The sequence below is a fragment of the Chaetodon auriga genome, chromosome 18, assembly GCF_051107435.1.
Source record: "Chaetodon auriga isolate fChaAug3 chromosome 18, fChaAug3.hap1, whole genome shotgun sequence".
Classification (NCBI taxonomy): domain Eukaryota; kingdom Metazoa; phylum Chordata; class Actinopteri; order Chaetodontiformes; family Chaetodontidae; genus Chaetodon; species Chaetodon auriga.
This window is the reverse complement of record NC_135091.1, coordinates 19435569-19452344: the sequence shown is the minus strand read 5'-3', so window position 1 is coordinate 19452344 and position 16776 is coordinate 19435569. Positions and strand designations below refer to the sequence as shown.

Sequence of the window (16776 nt, the reverse complement as noted above, 5' to 3'; positions counted from 1 at the left end):
CACTGACTTTGAACCATCCATTTCATGGTGACCCTGCAAACAACTGATTTACTATATTTAGTTGCATTTTATTGCAAATTCTTGGATTTTTTTCTCTTAACTCACTTGTTGTCTCATTTCTTTTACTTCCACTTATGATCACTAAGATCACTCTAGGTTCACAGGATTAAAACAATCCTATTACGGGATAAGTTCAAGAGTTCTGTTATCAGACTGCAGCTGGGTTTAGCACGCAAAGCTGTGCCCTGTTCCTCAATATCACTTGTGAAGACACAAAAAGAGGCAAAGCCATTGGTGGAAGTTGCATAAGTGCGCCTTGAGTCCGGCTGTCGCCCCCTCCTCCCCACATTCCCATCATCCAGTTGTTCGGCCTCACTTGGGAGAAGACATCACTCATCAAGACAGAGTGCCAGTGAACTCTGGTCACTGGGGGAGAGCAGTGGTGGTGTGTGTGTGTGTGCGTGTGTGTGTGTGTGCGTGCGTGTACACTGGAGTTATATTGAGCAGTAAAAATATAATGCCTGCATTTGTTGAAATACCAGCAGTGATTTGTGTTGATCCATGCAGGATCTTTTGGTAGCTGCTGTAAAGTGTGAACAAAGTTCATCACAAAACTAGATTTGCCACATTGCGGAAGAATGCCTCCATGGCTCCACCAACCAGTCAAGTTGCATTTACAGCCACGTCTGTCCAGACTCATAGGATTGACAGTTGCTTTATCCACCTCCATGATAGCGTCTTATCTCAGAACGCGTGATCGATCAAGGCAAAAAAAGTTGTGTAGTCTGAACCTCTAATAGTCTTTTAACATCAAACTTTAACATTTTACCACCCCCCACGGTTACGTTCAACAAATGACATCCGACATAGCGAAACAGCAGCCAGCCAAAGCCAAACTTTGCTTATCTTAATCTTTAATTCTGTGTGATAGCTTCACACAGCCAGTTGTGGCTAAACGCTGAGCTAAACGCTGGTTTTTGTCAGAAACTTCCCCTGGAATAAGCTTTTTATTACTTAACATTTGTACCTTCAAGGGCCTATGATTTACCTATTGACATTGGATTTTGCAGTTTTATTATAGGAATATATTAAGGTTTCATCGCTGATGTGAGCATGTGTGACATAGATTACACCTGTTGAATATGAACCATTTATTATTGTTATAATAACTACATCTACTTACTTTTCAGTTGTCTTAATGTCTGTATTCTTCTCAACTGATTCGAAATTAAATCTTTGGGTCACGTTCATTCATAGCTCAATCTTATTAGCACTGTTGCGCTGGACAGCGCTGTCCAGGGTGTGGCACCATGAAAGGAGTGATAACAGAGTGAGGGGTGAAGGAGTTCACGCCTGATGCCAACAGGGTCTAACTATGATGTGTCTGTGTGAGGTTCAGGTGCTTATGATCTAATGATTTGTGCAGGTCTCACCTACAGGAACACGAAGTTCCTCCAGATCACACAACATTTCACTCTCAAATAAAGGGAAATGACAGAACGCCATTATTGCTGTAAATATTTGCACTCGGAAGCATTAGCTCTTTATTACTTGGTCAGTTACAGGCCGCCATAGCTCAGTGGATGAATGGGGATGACCGTTCCAGACTGGACATCTGCTTCATGTCAGGGATTTTTAACTTTAAACGGAGCCGAGCAGGACAGTCAAACCACATGTACCAAACGCAGACGTTCACATGATCGCAGTGCAAAGAGTCCTCCCACACTGACCCATCTTATCATGTTAAGGCAGCTTTTTAGTCTCCACGCTCAGTATCCTTGAACTTTGGGTTCTAGCAAACTAAAAAAAGGGGTTTCCACACAGCTTCTACTCTTACATACTCATCTGCCAAACAGCAGCACCAACAACAGGTGGTTACAATCACAGCAGAACATCAGGTCATTATTCATGGCCATCCCTCTCTCAGCCACACACACACACACACACACACACACACACTCACACAAAGAAGAGAGGGATGTGACCTTTTACCTTACTCTGACCCCCCAATCTGCTCTCTGCAGAAACCTCATAAGGCAAACAAGCTTCTCAGTAAAGTGTAGCAGTGTAATACCACTTGGTGTTTACTGGATTGCACCACAGAAGGCATTACATAATATGAGTCTTGAGGTGGATGAGCAGCTTCTGTGGCAGACGCTCGTTCATTCATGATTTGAGCGCCTCACCATGTGTCGTGTCTCCCTCTGAAAGCACGGCGCAGCCGCAAAGGGTTCACTTTCGCTCGGTTTCTGGCAGAAACCAGCACAACCACAGAGAAATACTGCCACCACATACACTACCATGCCATCACCTGGCCGCCAACAGGCAATAAAGCATTTATAACCCCGCAGCCGCGCCATTTAACCTCAGCTGCTTCTGTTTGAGTTGCGCTTCTGTCACTCAGGAAACGACATATTGTTACCTGCTAGCTGACGTTAGCTAACGTGACAGTGCGTGCAGTTGGCGAAAACGCCAGTTTTAAAAACTGCCTGACTTTAAAGAAGACAGAAACATTGGTTTTACTCAGGACTGGGCAGCAGGTGAGCGCGGAGAGGTCTGCCGGTGCGACGGTCAGCGGTTCGACTCCCCGCCACCAACCGTTTAACGCCGCGTGTGCGCCAGCCTCACCGGGGGACACCGCCGGAGGGACGGAGCACTGCGAGCTGCTTGTTCTTAACTTTCAATCACCTTTCATCCAAAACCATATTTGTGTAACGTTACCAGCACAGGGTAGCTGCATAATTAGCGTTCAACTCATTCCGTTACATGCTTAATTTTAAGGCTGTTCAACTCAAACGCACAACCTCCGGCTGTGCCCCCCAGTTGAGATCTCTGCCGCCCCCCCTCCACCTCACTCACCTGTCCTGAAGCGGAGGTCATCATCGTGCTCGGAGCCGAACTCCCGCAGGAGGGAGAGGAAGAGTATACCGAAGGCGTTCTGGATCCCGAACACCGAGCCGTTGCACCACATGGCAGACAGCATCACCACCCATCCCCAGCCGCCCTCGGGGTGCACAAACTCGTCCTCCTCCGCTCCCGGAGCCGGCGTTTGCCCCGGGACGCTCACTTTGCTGTCTCCGTTCTCCTTCTTCTCCTCCTCCTCCGGTCGTTTCTCCTCTGCGTGCTCGCCGGCGGGCACCTCACGCTTATCCGCTGTGTCACCTTCAAGCATACTGGTCCCTTCTGTCATTGTTTTGATGTCACGTCTGTCTTGAAGAGCAAAGAAGCCACAGCAGTTTGGCGCTGCTTTAAAATGTCAAATCTGCAGGTATGCTGCCTTCAGTGACAGGGTCAGAGCAGATCAGAGCAGGTCTGATTCAGATGGAGGTTATGTCTGACGGCTCAGGGTAAAGTCACATCCATTGAGGAGAAACTTGAGTTGTGTCAGTGCTGGTGATGCAGCATCTGTTCCTACAGTAACTGTCAAATAGCTGTTGTTGCAATATTATAAATAGACAGCGCAGAGGGGCGGGGCTCCGAGGAATCCTGCAGCTGATTGGACGCTGTCATTCACCCATGACGACCAGGTATTGAAATACAGACGAGGCGTTGCTGCCTATACGTTTTCCACGTCAGTCTACTTAGAGACTTACTGATATACGCAGTCTTGTGTTTCCGCGCTTCTGCAGCGTCCTCACTGCTGGTCTGGAAGGTGTCACTTCCCTCTGCAGCAGCTCAAAATAGCCACACTGCAGGGCCAGCAGATGGACACACAGACACACGGACACGCGCACTGACTGAGTTTCAGAAAAAGCGGGCGATGCGTGACTGAGCTGTGGTTGGAGATCAGATATTACAACAGAGCATAATCACTTTTATAGGCTCCCGCACAGATTGACAAGCCATGATGAGAGAGGAAACCGTTTTGTAAAGTGATGTTGATGACAAATATGTTATTTTTACGTCACTGAATCTAAATGATGCTGTAGGTGATGTTGCTGGTTTCTTATGGTGAGCTACAGACTAGCAGGGTATTCGTTGCCGTGCTTGTGTATTCAGCAGTTAAACAGCAAACTCTTGTGGCGTTACAGTGTTACACATCTCTCTCACACACACACACACACACACACACATCTCCAAACTAAAGCTGAGATGTTCCTCATGGCTGCAACACAAGCCTGGATGATCCACCCCCATGCGCTGGAGAGGTGTTCTTCTCGTGAAGGTCTGCAGACCGTTGCTCACTGTGATCACAAAGTTCTATTTTAACTTCATCATATATATTTATTTATATATATATTGTCTTCTATCATTTAAGGAAACCATGTTGGACTTCAAGTTGTCCCCTAAAGCATGGTGTTACATCCAGCTTAATTTAGTAAGCCTCTAAATTATGTGCACGGCCTCTTTCTACTGATCTCAAATCCCAAAAATGCTTTTAAAAGATTCAGTCCACATAAATACATTTAAACATCATTCAAGAATAACACTTAATTGCAATCAGCTCTTCTCCATGTGCAGCTTTTAATCCTAGAAATACGGATTTTTACTAATGGAAAAAAAGTGAACATTTGTGCTATTTTAATTACAGTTTAATAAAAAATGAGGTTGAGGGGACAGACTGGCTTAACTGAAAATGTGTGGAAGTGGCTCTGTGGCCAACAGAGTGTGTAGGCAAATGAAGTCTGACTTGATGATGTGATCATAGGCAAAATCAAAAGTCATGAGGGACTACACCACAGTAAAGACAGGAACTGACAAAATGATCTCAAAACGAAAGCTTTAAACAGGCCAGCGTTATTTTGAGAGATTTTAAGTTTTATTTCCTTTAGTGAAATGAAACTTTTAAGCACTTCAACTCACAGACTCAGGCAGACTTCCTGTACAACTGTAGATAACATATAACATTTGTTGGACTTCATCTTTTTCTGATGCTTGTGTGGTTTCACCAGAGCACTGAGACAAAGAGCCATCTGAAAGTCACATGGAGAAGGGGAAAACAAAACGGGGGCAGGAACAATATGTCTGCATCCTCTCTGCCTGATGGCCGCTCACGTTCCCATCCATGGCTGTGAAAGCCAGCCGTGACAGTCTTCTAAAAAAAAAAAGGTGAATGACATCGATCTGTCAGCACAGGTGCTGAAGGCCCCCTCAGCGCTCTTCTTTGGCCACTTTGGGTGCCTGTCCATCCTGGTCTTCAGCGACTACCTCTCCCTTCCTCTTCCTCAGGCCCTTCATCTTCCGTGTGCGCAGCTTGGACAGATCCTGCTTCTGCATGTGTACGCGGCCGAGCTTGGTACCAAAGGCATCGTGGGAAATGTTCTTCTTCTTCTTGGCCTGCAACAGTGAGTAAGAGAAGCATTAAAGACGTGTCGGTTTGAGAAATGAAGTTCTATTCAGACAACTTCTTTGGAAGGTGGAGCTAAGTATAATGTTATATAGTATAGCATGTACAGCTGGATTACTCCTATACTAACACTTGCCAGTGTGTAGCATAAAGCAGCTAGCAAAACAGAAAGGGTTTGTGTGTTTGATGAGGAGCTACACCCCAGCTGTAGGTGAGTGCTGGAGGGGTGGGTGTAGACAGAGGCAGGGACAGTTTTCCTATTCATAAATCCAATATACTAACTGAAGGTAAAGGTGGAGAATTACATCTAGACCATCTTAAGGTGTGAAGGTTTTTTTTTTTGATGGAATGAAACTGTTAAACATATGATTCTGATAAACAGATGAGTTTTAAGGGTTTATAATCAATGCCAGGAGAGGAACTTTAAGTAGTTTTACAGTTGGTAAAATCAGCTTAATCCACACCGATGGTGTATTATCTCTCTATTAGCTTGATCCAGTATTTGACTGAAGCTATAGTATATGATAAATATTTACATCACATGGAAATATTGTAGATTTCATCTGTATCATTTTAAAAAAGAGTTTCCCAAAAAGTGTAATGTTTTCTATCTTGAAATTACTTCCTGAATGCTCAATAAACTGTCAGTGATGTTGAATATTTAACATTCCCTGTCATTGATACTGTTGTCATGGTAACATCAACTGTCGTTGTGTGTCGTTGCTGCTGAGTTCACACATTAATGTCACACCAGAGAATTCACTGTCAGCTCCTCAATCGCAGATGCAGAATGTCTCTCCTTCTCTCTAGTACAGATTTTCTGTATATATATATATATATATATAGAAAATGTGTGAGTCAGAAAAAAATATGGACTAACTGTCTGACCCTTGTCTGCTTCAGTTTCATGCTGGCCCATTCACAAGAGATGTGACGTTAATTAATTGAATAAATGCCACTTTGTTATTGCAAATCATTCCAGACCTCTGACCTTGAATAGAAATTAGCTGCTCTACAGGTTGAAAACAGTTCAGTGGGTTTGAACACTGTCGGGCTGCACAGCATCAGCTTGTAATTACTGGTTGAAAGGGGTTCAACGCTAACGATAGCACCACCTTTGAAGCACAGCAAGTACAGTTCAGACTGGTAAAAGTTGTGCCAAGTCTGACAGCATAGAGTGTAAGATGTTCTAAAATGGTCACTGTGCAGACGTTAAACCCTTGTCATTTTGGCTGCAATGTGTTGTGTCCTCTGGCGCCACCCTCAGGACAAACTTTACATTTTTCAGCCCACTGGTGGTCAGGATGTAGTGCAACATTTTAGGAAATGTGTCTATTTGCTTGAAATTAATTTCATGTCTTTGCATAGAATACTGAACTGGAGTCAGAAATCTTAGCTTAGGTTAGCATGAAGATTGGAAGCAGAGGGAAAGAAACAGCTAGCCTGGCTGGAGTCATTAATGTGGCTATAATAGATGTTTAGAATTATTTAATAATAAAAGCTTGGTCATGTGCACAGATGAATGAACAAAGCAAAAAATGAAAAATAAAACAAAAGAAAAAAAATCTAATAATAATGCAAAAGTTGAATGTAATTTTCCATCAAAGGAAAGCTTGGAGTCATGAATCCAGGTGATCTTTACCTTCAGAGCCTTTGGCTGTCTGTGAGATAACTTGTACAGGTCGTCTGAAGCCATATGTGTTCTTCTTAGGACGAAGTCAAATGATGGCCCGATCTCCTCGAGCTCTATCCGCGGCGTCCTGCACCCAGACTTCTTCAACAGAGACCTGCAGCGACACATAACGTCAATATCTGTGTTGTGTGGGATGATAGCAGAGATAATGTGAAAGTGGCTGTAACAGTGACTTAAACTTCTATTCCAAAGGATGTAAAAAAAAAAGACCACAAACATGAATTACTCTGACCAATTTAGATTCAAACATGACTTCTTTTCACCAACTCTAATTTCCATACCTGTAGCTGCGCAGGTAGATCTTTCCATCCAGGGCCGTGAAATGCAGAACATGTTCCAAACCTGCCAGACGCACCGCAGACACCGTGGGACCCCTGAAGAAGTCTGAAAGGTGGGTCAAAGAAATGAGCAAAGGGACAAAAAGACACAGTTTCTCCCAAACGGAAAGCTAGAAACACGCTCATACCTATAAACAGACTCTTCAGACGTTTGAGCTCACTGTCCGTGTCAAAAGCCTCCCCTGCAAACACAAGCATTGGTTTGGTCCCCTCAGGACATTTACTGGTCTGCAACAGAAAAACAGAAAAACTCCATTTTAGCAGACTGTGGGCTATTACCAGTGTCCCCTCAGTCACTGGAAGACAAGGGAGAAATAAATGTATCTCAAGAGTGGTATAGAATAACAAGAATGGAAAGAAAAGGCAGAGGACAGTGCACTGCTGGAGGAAATAAATGTTCAGCATGGTGGTCTCTTGGGCTACTCTTCTGACTAACTTGCTGACTGCCTGGTTGCAAATCTTGCCAGAGCTCCAGTGTGTGGTCAGTTGAAGATGGAGTGATGTCTTATAGGAGCATTCAGGAGTTGAGAAATCAGTCGGTAAGCAGTGCGACTGCTCTGCTTGTAAAGGTCTTGGGAAAGCTCTTCGCCTGCATGACAGCTTGGTAATAAATGATTTGTTTACTTGCATTTAGAGGTGGGGAACACTTTCTCAAAGAGTGGAAGTGCTAACCTGCCAATATGTATTAACCCAGCTGATTGTATTTAGCACAGGCAGAGAACCAGTCAGTGGAATCAGCTGGTTTGGTGCTTTTCTTTACTGTGTTCAACACTTCTGTCATTCCACTTTACTGCACATCCATTTTTTTCTATTGTTTGGAAAGACAGAATTTCTCCACCTGTGTGAATATGAATGCCTGGTCTCAATTTCATGTGAAAAGCTAATTGAAAATATACTTGATGTGTTGCATACTTATTTCCTCCAGTATCTGTCTTGTCCTTTCTTGAGGACAAATAACATCACTTTTATACTTCTGCTTGGACTAGAGCAGCATGTTCAGCCCACACCCCGCAGACACTCAGTGTGAAACTATTCTACACAAAGTTATACAAAGGATTACCTGCTCAAGCTGGTTTGGCTGTCACGGTAATACTACAGATCAGTCTGCTATTTTGGTTTAGTGTGTCTGAACTTGAGGTTTGTTCCCTGATCCTGTGAGCTCGTAGCATGGCCGTTAGCGTAGTTACTGAATCTGGGTCTCTTGGTTTACCACCCCGCACCTCGTTTACAAAGTCGTGCTCACTTATGTGTTTCTAATGGATGAAATAATGATCAAATTCTGATTTTTAAAAAAGCCTTTACTCACTGAACAGAGAAAGGTCAAACCTTCGTCAGTATCTCAGCAGAGCTTCACTAAACGTAAGAGGCTGACCACTGCTGTCTCTGTGTTCCTACCGCCACACCTAAACACTAATTAACACCCGTGCCTGGAGCAAAACATTTGATATGACATCAGATTGAAAGAGTAGTTCAACCTTTTGAGAAATATCCTTATTTGCTTTGAGTGAGACCAAAAGATCAATATCACTGCCATAGTCCATGACCGCACTTGGTTAGCTTAGCTTCACATAAAGACAATATAAGCAATGTGTCCAAGGTGAAGAAATGCACCTACTAAGCTCAGAAATGACACTGAAGCTCAATCTAGGTTTTCACTTGAGGAAGAACTCCTGCTTCTCCTATGATGCCAGGTAAAAAATGGTTGCAGCTTCGTTCCTTTACTGCCTGACTACTGTAATACTGTAATGTTAATATCAAGCAAATAGACACATTTCCAAAAATGTTGCACTACTCCTTTACAAGAATAATCTGCCCTCAGACTCCATGGGTGGAGAAACACTTGTTTCTGATTGGTTAGCAGGTGTCTTCTAACGTTATGTCTACAAGACCGTAAATCCATTTTCCCTGAACGGACAACATGGATGTTACCTTACCTTAATATCACTCAGAGAGACGTACTTCTCAATTCCAAGTTCAATCATATCAAGCACGTGAAAGTCAAAGAGACGACCTGCAAACAAACCAAAGGACACAATGACACTCACATCAGTCCCTCCAAACTAACATGATTAACTTTCAGCATACACATCTTATTGGAGGTCAGCGGTTAATGAGATTATGGTCACAGTAGCCTCACACTAGGCACCATGCGAGTTGATGACACTTCTAATCAGCAGGCGATGATTCTTCATTTAGTGACATGTTGAAGAAAGGTAATGTGAGCGGCTGAGAAAAGAGAATTTACCAAATATGAGGTTGTGGGGTCGTTTCTTGTTGTGGGAGCCGAACAGAAACAGAGAGCAGTCTGACTTCTTGGAGAAAAATTCCTGAGAAAGAGTTGAAAAGATGAGCAATCAAACTGCGAAACATCTCCAGACATCTGACTGTAATGAAACATTTGGGGTGTACTGTGCGTCTTGCACACTAACCAGTGACGTTGAGTCTTCAAACGGCCTTGTTATGTTCTTCCTGAAAAGCAAGAAAGATTTTACACACTGAGGAGACTGAAGCTCAACATGTTTCATAACACCAGTAGATAATCAGCTGTGTTGACTCTGACACTTCACACCAAAGATAATTTAATGTGTTTCAGTTCAATTCAACTTTGAATTGATATTAAATTTGCTGAGCGAAGATTCTGTAACATTCTGTAGGATTTATCTGTATCCTATGCAATGGGTTACAACAAATCTAAATCCTTTGCATTAGATACTGTTATATCTTAAATATGATCTCAGATCTCACCAGAAATCCTGCTGAGTTCAGAGAGAAAAGGAAGAAAAGGAAATTGCCATTTTTGCCCCCAAAATATTGTTTCTTTCACATATTATCTGCATTTACTATCAACTAAGTGTTCTTGAGGAAAACCACACAACAGCTCAAAGTCTGGGTTGTTGCTGGAGCCAATGAGATTAAATTATAAATGACAAAAAACAGAAATGCTTTGAAATGCTCTGACTCTATTTCCAATTGTGATCATTTGACTTTCCTGAAGAGGAAAATCCATAATGCTTTGCCCAAAGAAATGAAACAAAGTTACATGAATCCAATAAGTGCATTTCTGAGATATAAACCACTTACTTCTTGTACAGCACAGCACTGGGCTTCTTCAGGGCATACTGCAGAAAAAAAAAAAAAAAAAAAAAAAAGAACCCTTGATTGAATTCACAATTCTGCTGAGTGAGACCAGTTTTCATTTAAGCTCAACAACAAATGTGGTTGAAATGCTCTGCATCCCTCTGATAATGTGTGTGGAAAAACCCAGGAAGTTCCACCCTCCTCTCCCATCAACTGCTGTCAGACTGTCCCGTCCCAGACCCACAGACCCTGCCCGCATACAGAAGCCCACTACAGTCAAAAATCCATTGTTTCACAACTGTGGTTACTTTAACATAGTTCTACTGATACACTAATAAGTTTCAATAACATCATATTAATCCCTTTCACTGCAGACATTGTGGACAGGAATCATGTGACGTGTTAGAAATGCATTGCTGCATCAAATTCAGAATAAGCAGATATTTACAAAAATCAATGAAGCTGATGAAATAAAACGTTAAATATACTGTCTTTCAACTATGTTCAGTATATGTTGAAAAGGATGAGCAAATGACCACATTCTGTTTCAGTTTATGGTTCACGAAGCATCCCAACTTCTCACTTTCACTGCCACTGACTGAAATCCCTTAGACTGCAGTATGACGCCTGGCGTCTTCAGTGGCGTAACTGGGAAAGTGGGCATGCTCGTCATCATAAAAATATATCAAGTTGTGATGTTTATTGCAACTTCAGCTAAATCTGCTGCCTCCCTTCAATACACAGCTCCACTCACTCATCAGAGCATCTCCAGTCTCTTTGCCCGTCAGCCTTCAGTGTTGATACTCTACAACTTGTGATGTGTAACTAATCAGATGTGCTGTACAAAAATACTGTTTGATCCAAGTTGTTACAGAAGGTATTGAAATTTGAGGTCAAAAGCTTTGGTCAAATTACACACATATTACCAGTTTGAATGACACAGTGGGTCAGAAGGTCACAGTGGTACTGTAAATGTTCAATGCCTCCTAACCGTGACATTACATATTCACACCAATGAAATTCAGTTGGCCAGAGGTCAGGAAGAGACAGACGGTGCCTGGTGCTGCTTTAAATTGAGCAATTGTTAACTCACACAGACTCACAGGCTTCCAGAAGTATTTCTGATACATCATGATTTGTTCATTTCTTGTCTGTCACACCGATGTGCTGTGTGACTTGAGATCTGTTAGATGTCTGGATTATTAGACTGTTTGTGTCTCTTTAGTTTTGTGCATTGGTAAAACAAGTATAACAGAACGGAAGTGTAACAGAAACAAACACAGATATTATCTTAGATGAAGAGGATTATTACACCCTTATAACAGCCCGTGCATTTGTGGGCCTTGATGCTGACTGCATCATCAGGTTACTTACGATGTCCTTGAGGGCCTGGGTGACGAGTTGACTGGTGTTCCCCCCTTTCATAATCATGGCAGTCTTCACATTCTCAATCAGCTTCGGTGCTCTGCTCTCCAGGAAGCGCTTGGAGCGCTTCGTCTTGGGTTTTCTGAGGATACACACAAACACAGAGAGATATGACAAACTGCCAGTGTGCTTCACTGTGACAGAAAATAAAAACAGAGCCAAAGAGGCTGTCAGAGTCACAACATATGACGAGTCTGAAAAAGAAATGAGTCCTTTAATTGTCTCTTCTTTAATGCCGTTGGTTACTGTTGATCATTGTACTGTACAAACTGAAAGTCTCACCAGTTTTACAGCTGGTTCATACTGCGCTGTGATGAAAGCAAAAACATCTGAATCCTGCTTTAATCTGACAACCCTGATTGATTTCTATCGTTGGCTAAATTAAACTCTTAAATAAAATATATTATGTGTTTGTTGTGCTAGAGTTAAAGTACAATAATGGCTGATACATAAATGAACCACTTTGCTGAATATTTATCCTTATTTTGATCATTAATTGTCTTTTATAGAGCAATTCTGAAAATATCATACTTTTCTGGTTTAGATGATTACTAAATCAGAGTGATGTTTATCCCTTACCCATTATTATCATAAAAGTGCTGTACTCCATTTTCCTTGGTATTTCAGTCTGACTATTATTTGGGGAAAGTAAGAGCAACCCACCAAACTCTGAATAAATAACGGTTAACTTGAGCTTGTGCTGATTACAACGGTACATGTACTGCACATCAGCTACATTTGCATCGGATTTGGACAACGTGTCGTCCAAACACATCCCGATAAATTACATTTCACGGAAAAAAGGTCTATAAAGAAGAATATCTGTCCATGAAGATGATGTTCGCTGTCAAACGGCATGCTAGGCTAACGTTATCAGTCTTAACCGAGTTAGTTTCACGACCACTGAACAAGATAATTCTGTAAGAAATAAATACAGATACTTTAAACAGTGAGTTCCCAAAAATGAATTGTCCAACTTACACGACACCGTCTAACTGCGTCATTTTGTGTCTTTATTCGGGTTCCTGCCAGCAACAGCAGCACTAGCGTGGCCGATTCTCCACGTGAAACCAAGTGCCGGAAGAACAACAGTCTTCTTTGTCTTCTTCTTTGGTGGTGTGGTGGTTGATATCCTGCTTCATGTGAATTACCGCCATCTAGTGTCACAGCTTCACAGTGCAGACTGTCCACTAGGGGAGCTACAGGCCAAGATAAGGAGAAACGGGGGAGGTGGCGCTATTATAGGTATTAACTGTATTGAATGTAAAGTTTATTTAAATTCACCTCGGATTCACCACTTATCCCTGGGATAATCAAATTTGTGTATGAATGTTCACTATGATTGCATTGTATCAAATAGAAACATGTCACTGAGTGAACATACTTCAAAGCATTTGATTACTGAAAATAGCAGTATGTTTTATCTTGACATAAGATCAGGAGATGTCATCAACTGTGTCCTGCATAACAAAAGATTTTTGGGTGACATGTGCATGCATCATAGTCATAGCTACAGGAGAAATCTGGTCCTGGACCTTGGTCAGTATTGGTCAGGTAATGTGAAGGATTTACAGATGCAGACTTAAACCTCCCTTAGTTTGAACGATTCTGTGGTCTGCTGGAAATGTGGTGGAAAGGAGGGGAAGAGTACAACTTTACAAGCACTGTATGCTCAGGTTATAAAATGTGATATATTATAGATTGATTGCTGATTAAACTACCGACCAGTATAAAAAGTAGTTAAATTTGCTAAAAATTGACCAGTGACAACATACACTGCTGCATACCCAGTCAATATATACATACATAATATTAATAATCCACAGACATGTGTCATTCTGCTGCCTCATGAGCACTTTTACCTTTGATGTGTACATTTTACTGCTAATACTTCTCCACTTCCACTTAAGTAAGTAGTGGAGTAATTTTACCCTGAGGCATTTCTACTTAAGAATAGAACAAGATCTGAAAACTTCTTCCACCACCGAGTATAACTGTGAAAGACTGGATTTCTATTTTTGTCTATTACTTCACTAAATCACACCCTGGAGTCACATTCCCAAAACTGAGCAAATATATACTTCTCAGACCTAGTCATTCTTAAGAGCAGAAAGACGGATGTCCCAAATGTTTATTGCTCCAGGCTTTTCCCCAAGCCAACAGACATTTGTTCAATTGAAAACCAAACATTTGCTTTTTTCAGCTGCTTAAACAGAGAGGCCAAAGTCAGGGACTGTACAACAGACAAAGTACGGACATGTTTTAATTGCAGGACTAACTTTTAATCAAACATGTTTTATTACATAGTAAATGTATGTGGATATGGATGGCAGCATGAGTAATGAATAAAACAATACATGGTGGTTAGGTATACCTAAGTGCCTCTAAAAAGAATTCACCTCCACTGGAAGTTCTCATGTTTCATTGTTTTCCAACACTGAATCATTGTAGATTTAATCTGGCTTTTCTTACACTGATTAATCAGATTTCAACTAATGACAAATGTAAAATGCAAAATACATGTCTGAATCATTGGTCCCCTCCTTTAAAAGGTACCGTGGCCCTGGGGGTCAAAACATTTCAAATCATTCATTTCAAGGTTTACTCAGCAGACATGTTCAGGTAGGTTGGTGCTCGGCCGGATCAGCCTGAGGGCTGCGCCAAACTCCACCCAGCTGTGTTTGGTTGTTTTGCTGTCAGGCAACTGATGATGCTCTGGGCATGTGTTAGCAAGTGTTAGCATGCCATCTTATCCAGCACTGATGACCCTTCTTATATCACTTGTTGAAGAGTAGCTGTTGTGTTTTCTGAGATTTTATTGTATTTTGTGAAATGTTGTTGTGTTTTGACCCTCAGGGCTACTGCAGATAATACATAGCTGTATCATCACTGGTGCAGCTGGTTGGTATTAACAGTGACATCTTTAGTTACATGGAGATCACCTGTGTGTAGTACTCAGGTATCAGTTGATTGTAGTAGAAATAGATATGTATGTAGAAGGTTAACAGCTGTGGATGAATCTGGACTGCAGCAAAATCTCCTTCATGAGGACAAACACTCCAAGCAACCCTGTGAAAACATGATTGCAGGTGATGGATACAAGAACATTTCCAAGTCATTTAACATGGCGGTGGACAGTAGCTAATAACAGGTTCTCAAGTACCCTATTTATGCACAGCTTTCATGCGCTTGTACTTAACATGGGGATTTCCATTTGTTTACGACTGTGCTTCAACTTCTACTCAGCTACATTTCAGAGGGAAACTGTATATTTTACTCCACGACATTTATTATTAAGATTTTACATAAAACAGCATTTGACATGCTTATAAAATACAATGCATTGTCACAGCTAAATATCCTCTAAACCACTGTAATAGTTTCATTATGCACCCAAACTACTACTACTACTACTACTTCTTCTTCTTCTTCTTCTTAAAATTGCAGTTGCCAGTTTCAGCAGATATGATGGAAATCTCACCCAAGTACTCTGAAATCAAAACTGGTTAAAGTTGTTGTAACCAAACTCAGTCCTGTCATGTTGTGTCACTATGAGGCGCTGCTCTGTTTTAATTCATGAATGTTGTTTTAATGCGTAAAATTATCTATTCATTCACAAAATATTAGAAAAAAAAAAAGGATCCAAACATTGAACACTTTGCGTAACAGAATTTTCCTCTTCATGCCACATTAATACCATGACCCCTGACACTACTGATCTGAATACACGGTTATCCAAGGAGGGCAGCTGGACCTGCTAGTTGAAACCTGAAAATATTTCCCCTCTCATCCAGGTGGCTTGTTCAGTTCAAACTGACTGATCGGGAGTCCCAGGTATTGAAACTCTATGGGGTTATCATCACGGTTATTGGAACCACTAGGATCGTTTCAACTCGGTGTAACGTCATTACAGTCGCCTTTCAGAATGAGCACAGCCCGATAGACCCTATCACCCCGCGTGACTCCCCATCCGACACTTTGAAATTATTATTACATTTCCAGAAGAGCGTCTCTACGTAATCCTCGTTAGTATAGTGGACAGTATCTCCGCCTGTCACGCGGAAGACCGGGGTTCGATTCCCCGACGGGGAGAGAAGCTTTTTCAACCAGCGGCTGATTTTGCACAGAGATCGAGGTAATACAGCAACCATCAAGCACATGTGACCACACTGCTACACAATGTGGGGTTTGTGAGGCAATTTGGCTGACAGCACCTAGCAGTTAAAACTTAGAGTAAGGAGAATGTGACCACCTGGGGACCTTTTGCATGTGAGGAGAGGGTGGTAACCACAACACTTTGTTGAAAAGCTTTCCTCTCTCATCCAAGGGGCTCCTCCACTTCTAAGTGACGAGTGGAGTGTCTCAGTTATTTAATCTCTGTAGGGTTGTTACCATCATTTTTGAAAGCACTGAGGACGTTTGTGCTCCTTGCTGTGTAACTGCAGTCATTAGAGTCGGTGAAGTCACCTGGAAAAAGGCGTGAACAACAGTTTTGGGGTTGTCACGTGAGGCCAACTGTGAATAGTTGTCAAATCTCCTGGAAAATCAATGGGAGGAATGGCCCCTCCAAACTTTCAGGATAATTACCGGCAAAGTAATTTGAGAACACTGACATACTGGACTGAGGCAAACACACATGACAGCGTCCCATTTTAGGTGCTGGTGGAGGCTTCCACCTGTAGGCTGATGTCCTTGTCTGCGTCACTTCACACAGTTCTCTTAAATGATCAGAGTTAAAGTGAAAATGGGACTCACTCTCTACCTCTCCGAATTCATTCAATTCATGTTTCAATCGACCAACCTCAGTGATGAGAGGAACTCAACTACAGATGTTTGGCTTCCAGGTAAGTGATTTAACATGATTCAGGGCCAGGCTTTTGTTTGATACGCACATACCATGTGTCTTTTGATAAATTCAACATTATGACCCACATTTTCTGTGTAAATGTTGATCT

At 42.0% G+C, this 16776-nt stretch overlaps 2 protein-coding genes and 1 non-coding gene across 3 annotated transcripts in view; 1 reads left to right on the top strand and 2 right to left on the bottom strand.

The window, feature by feature from the left end:
- slc16a10 (solute carrier family 16 member 10) overlaps nt 1–3627 on the bottom strand; it is a 34539-nt gene extending 30912 nt beyond the window's left edge. The window contains exon 1 of the mRNA XM_076756438.1: nt 2860–3627. Coding sequence (XP_076612553.1) covers nt 2860–3190 — 331 coding nt within the window. The 5' untranslated portion in view covers nt 3191–3627. The remainder of the gene's footprint in view (nt 1–2859) is intronic.
- Nucleotides 3628–4449: 822 nt separating this feature from the next.
- rpf2 (ribosome production factor 2 homolog) lies at nt 4450–12905 on the bottom strand. The gene is made up of 10 exons (XM_076756439.1): nt 12803–12905; nt 11771–11903; nt 10400–10437; nt 9748–9787; nt 9564–9645; nt 9253–9329; nt 7447–7546; nt 7262–7364; nt 6930–7074; nt 4450–5277 (listed from the first exon to the last, which is right to left on the bottom strand). Exons 1-10 carry the CDS (start codon nt 12823–12825, stop codon nt 5092–5094), a joined length of 927 nt encoding a protein of 308 aa, XP_076612554.1. The 5' UTR covers nt 12826–12905; the 3' UTR covers nt 4450–5091.
- Nucleotides 12906–15841: 2936 nt separating this feature from the next.
- Nucleotides 15842–15913, top strand: trnad-guc (transfer RNA aspartic acid (anticodon GUC)). The gene has a single exon. It is a non-coding gene; the product is annotated as a tRNA-Asp (tRNA).
- Nucleotides 15914–16776: the final 863 nt, after the last annotated feature.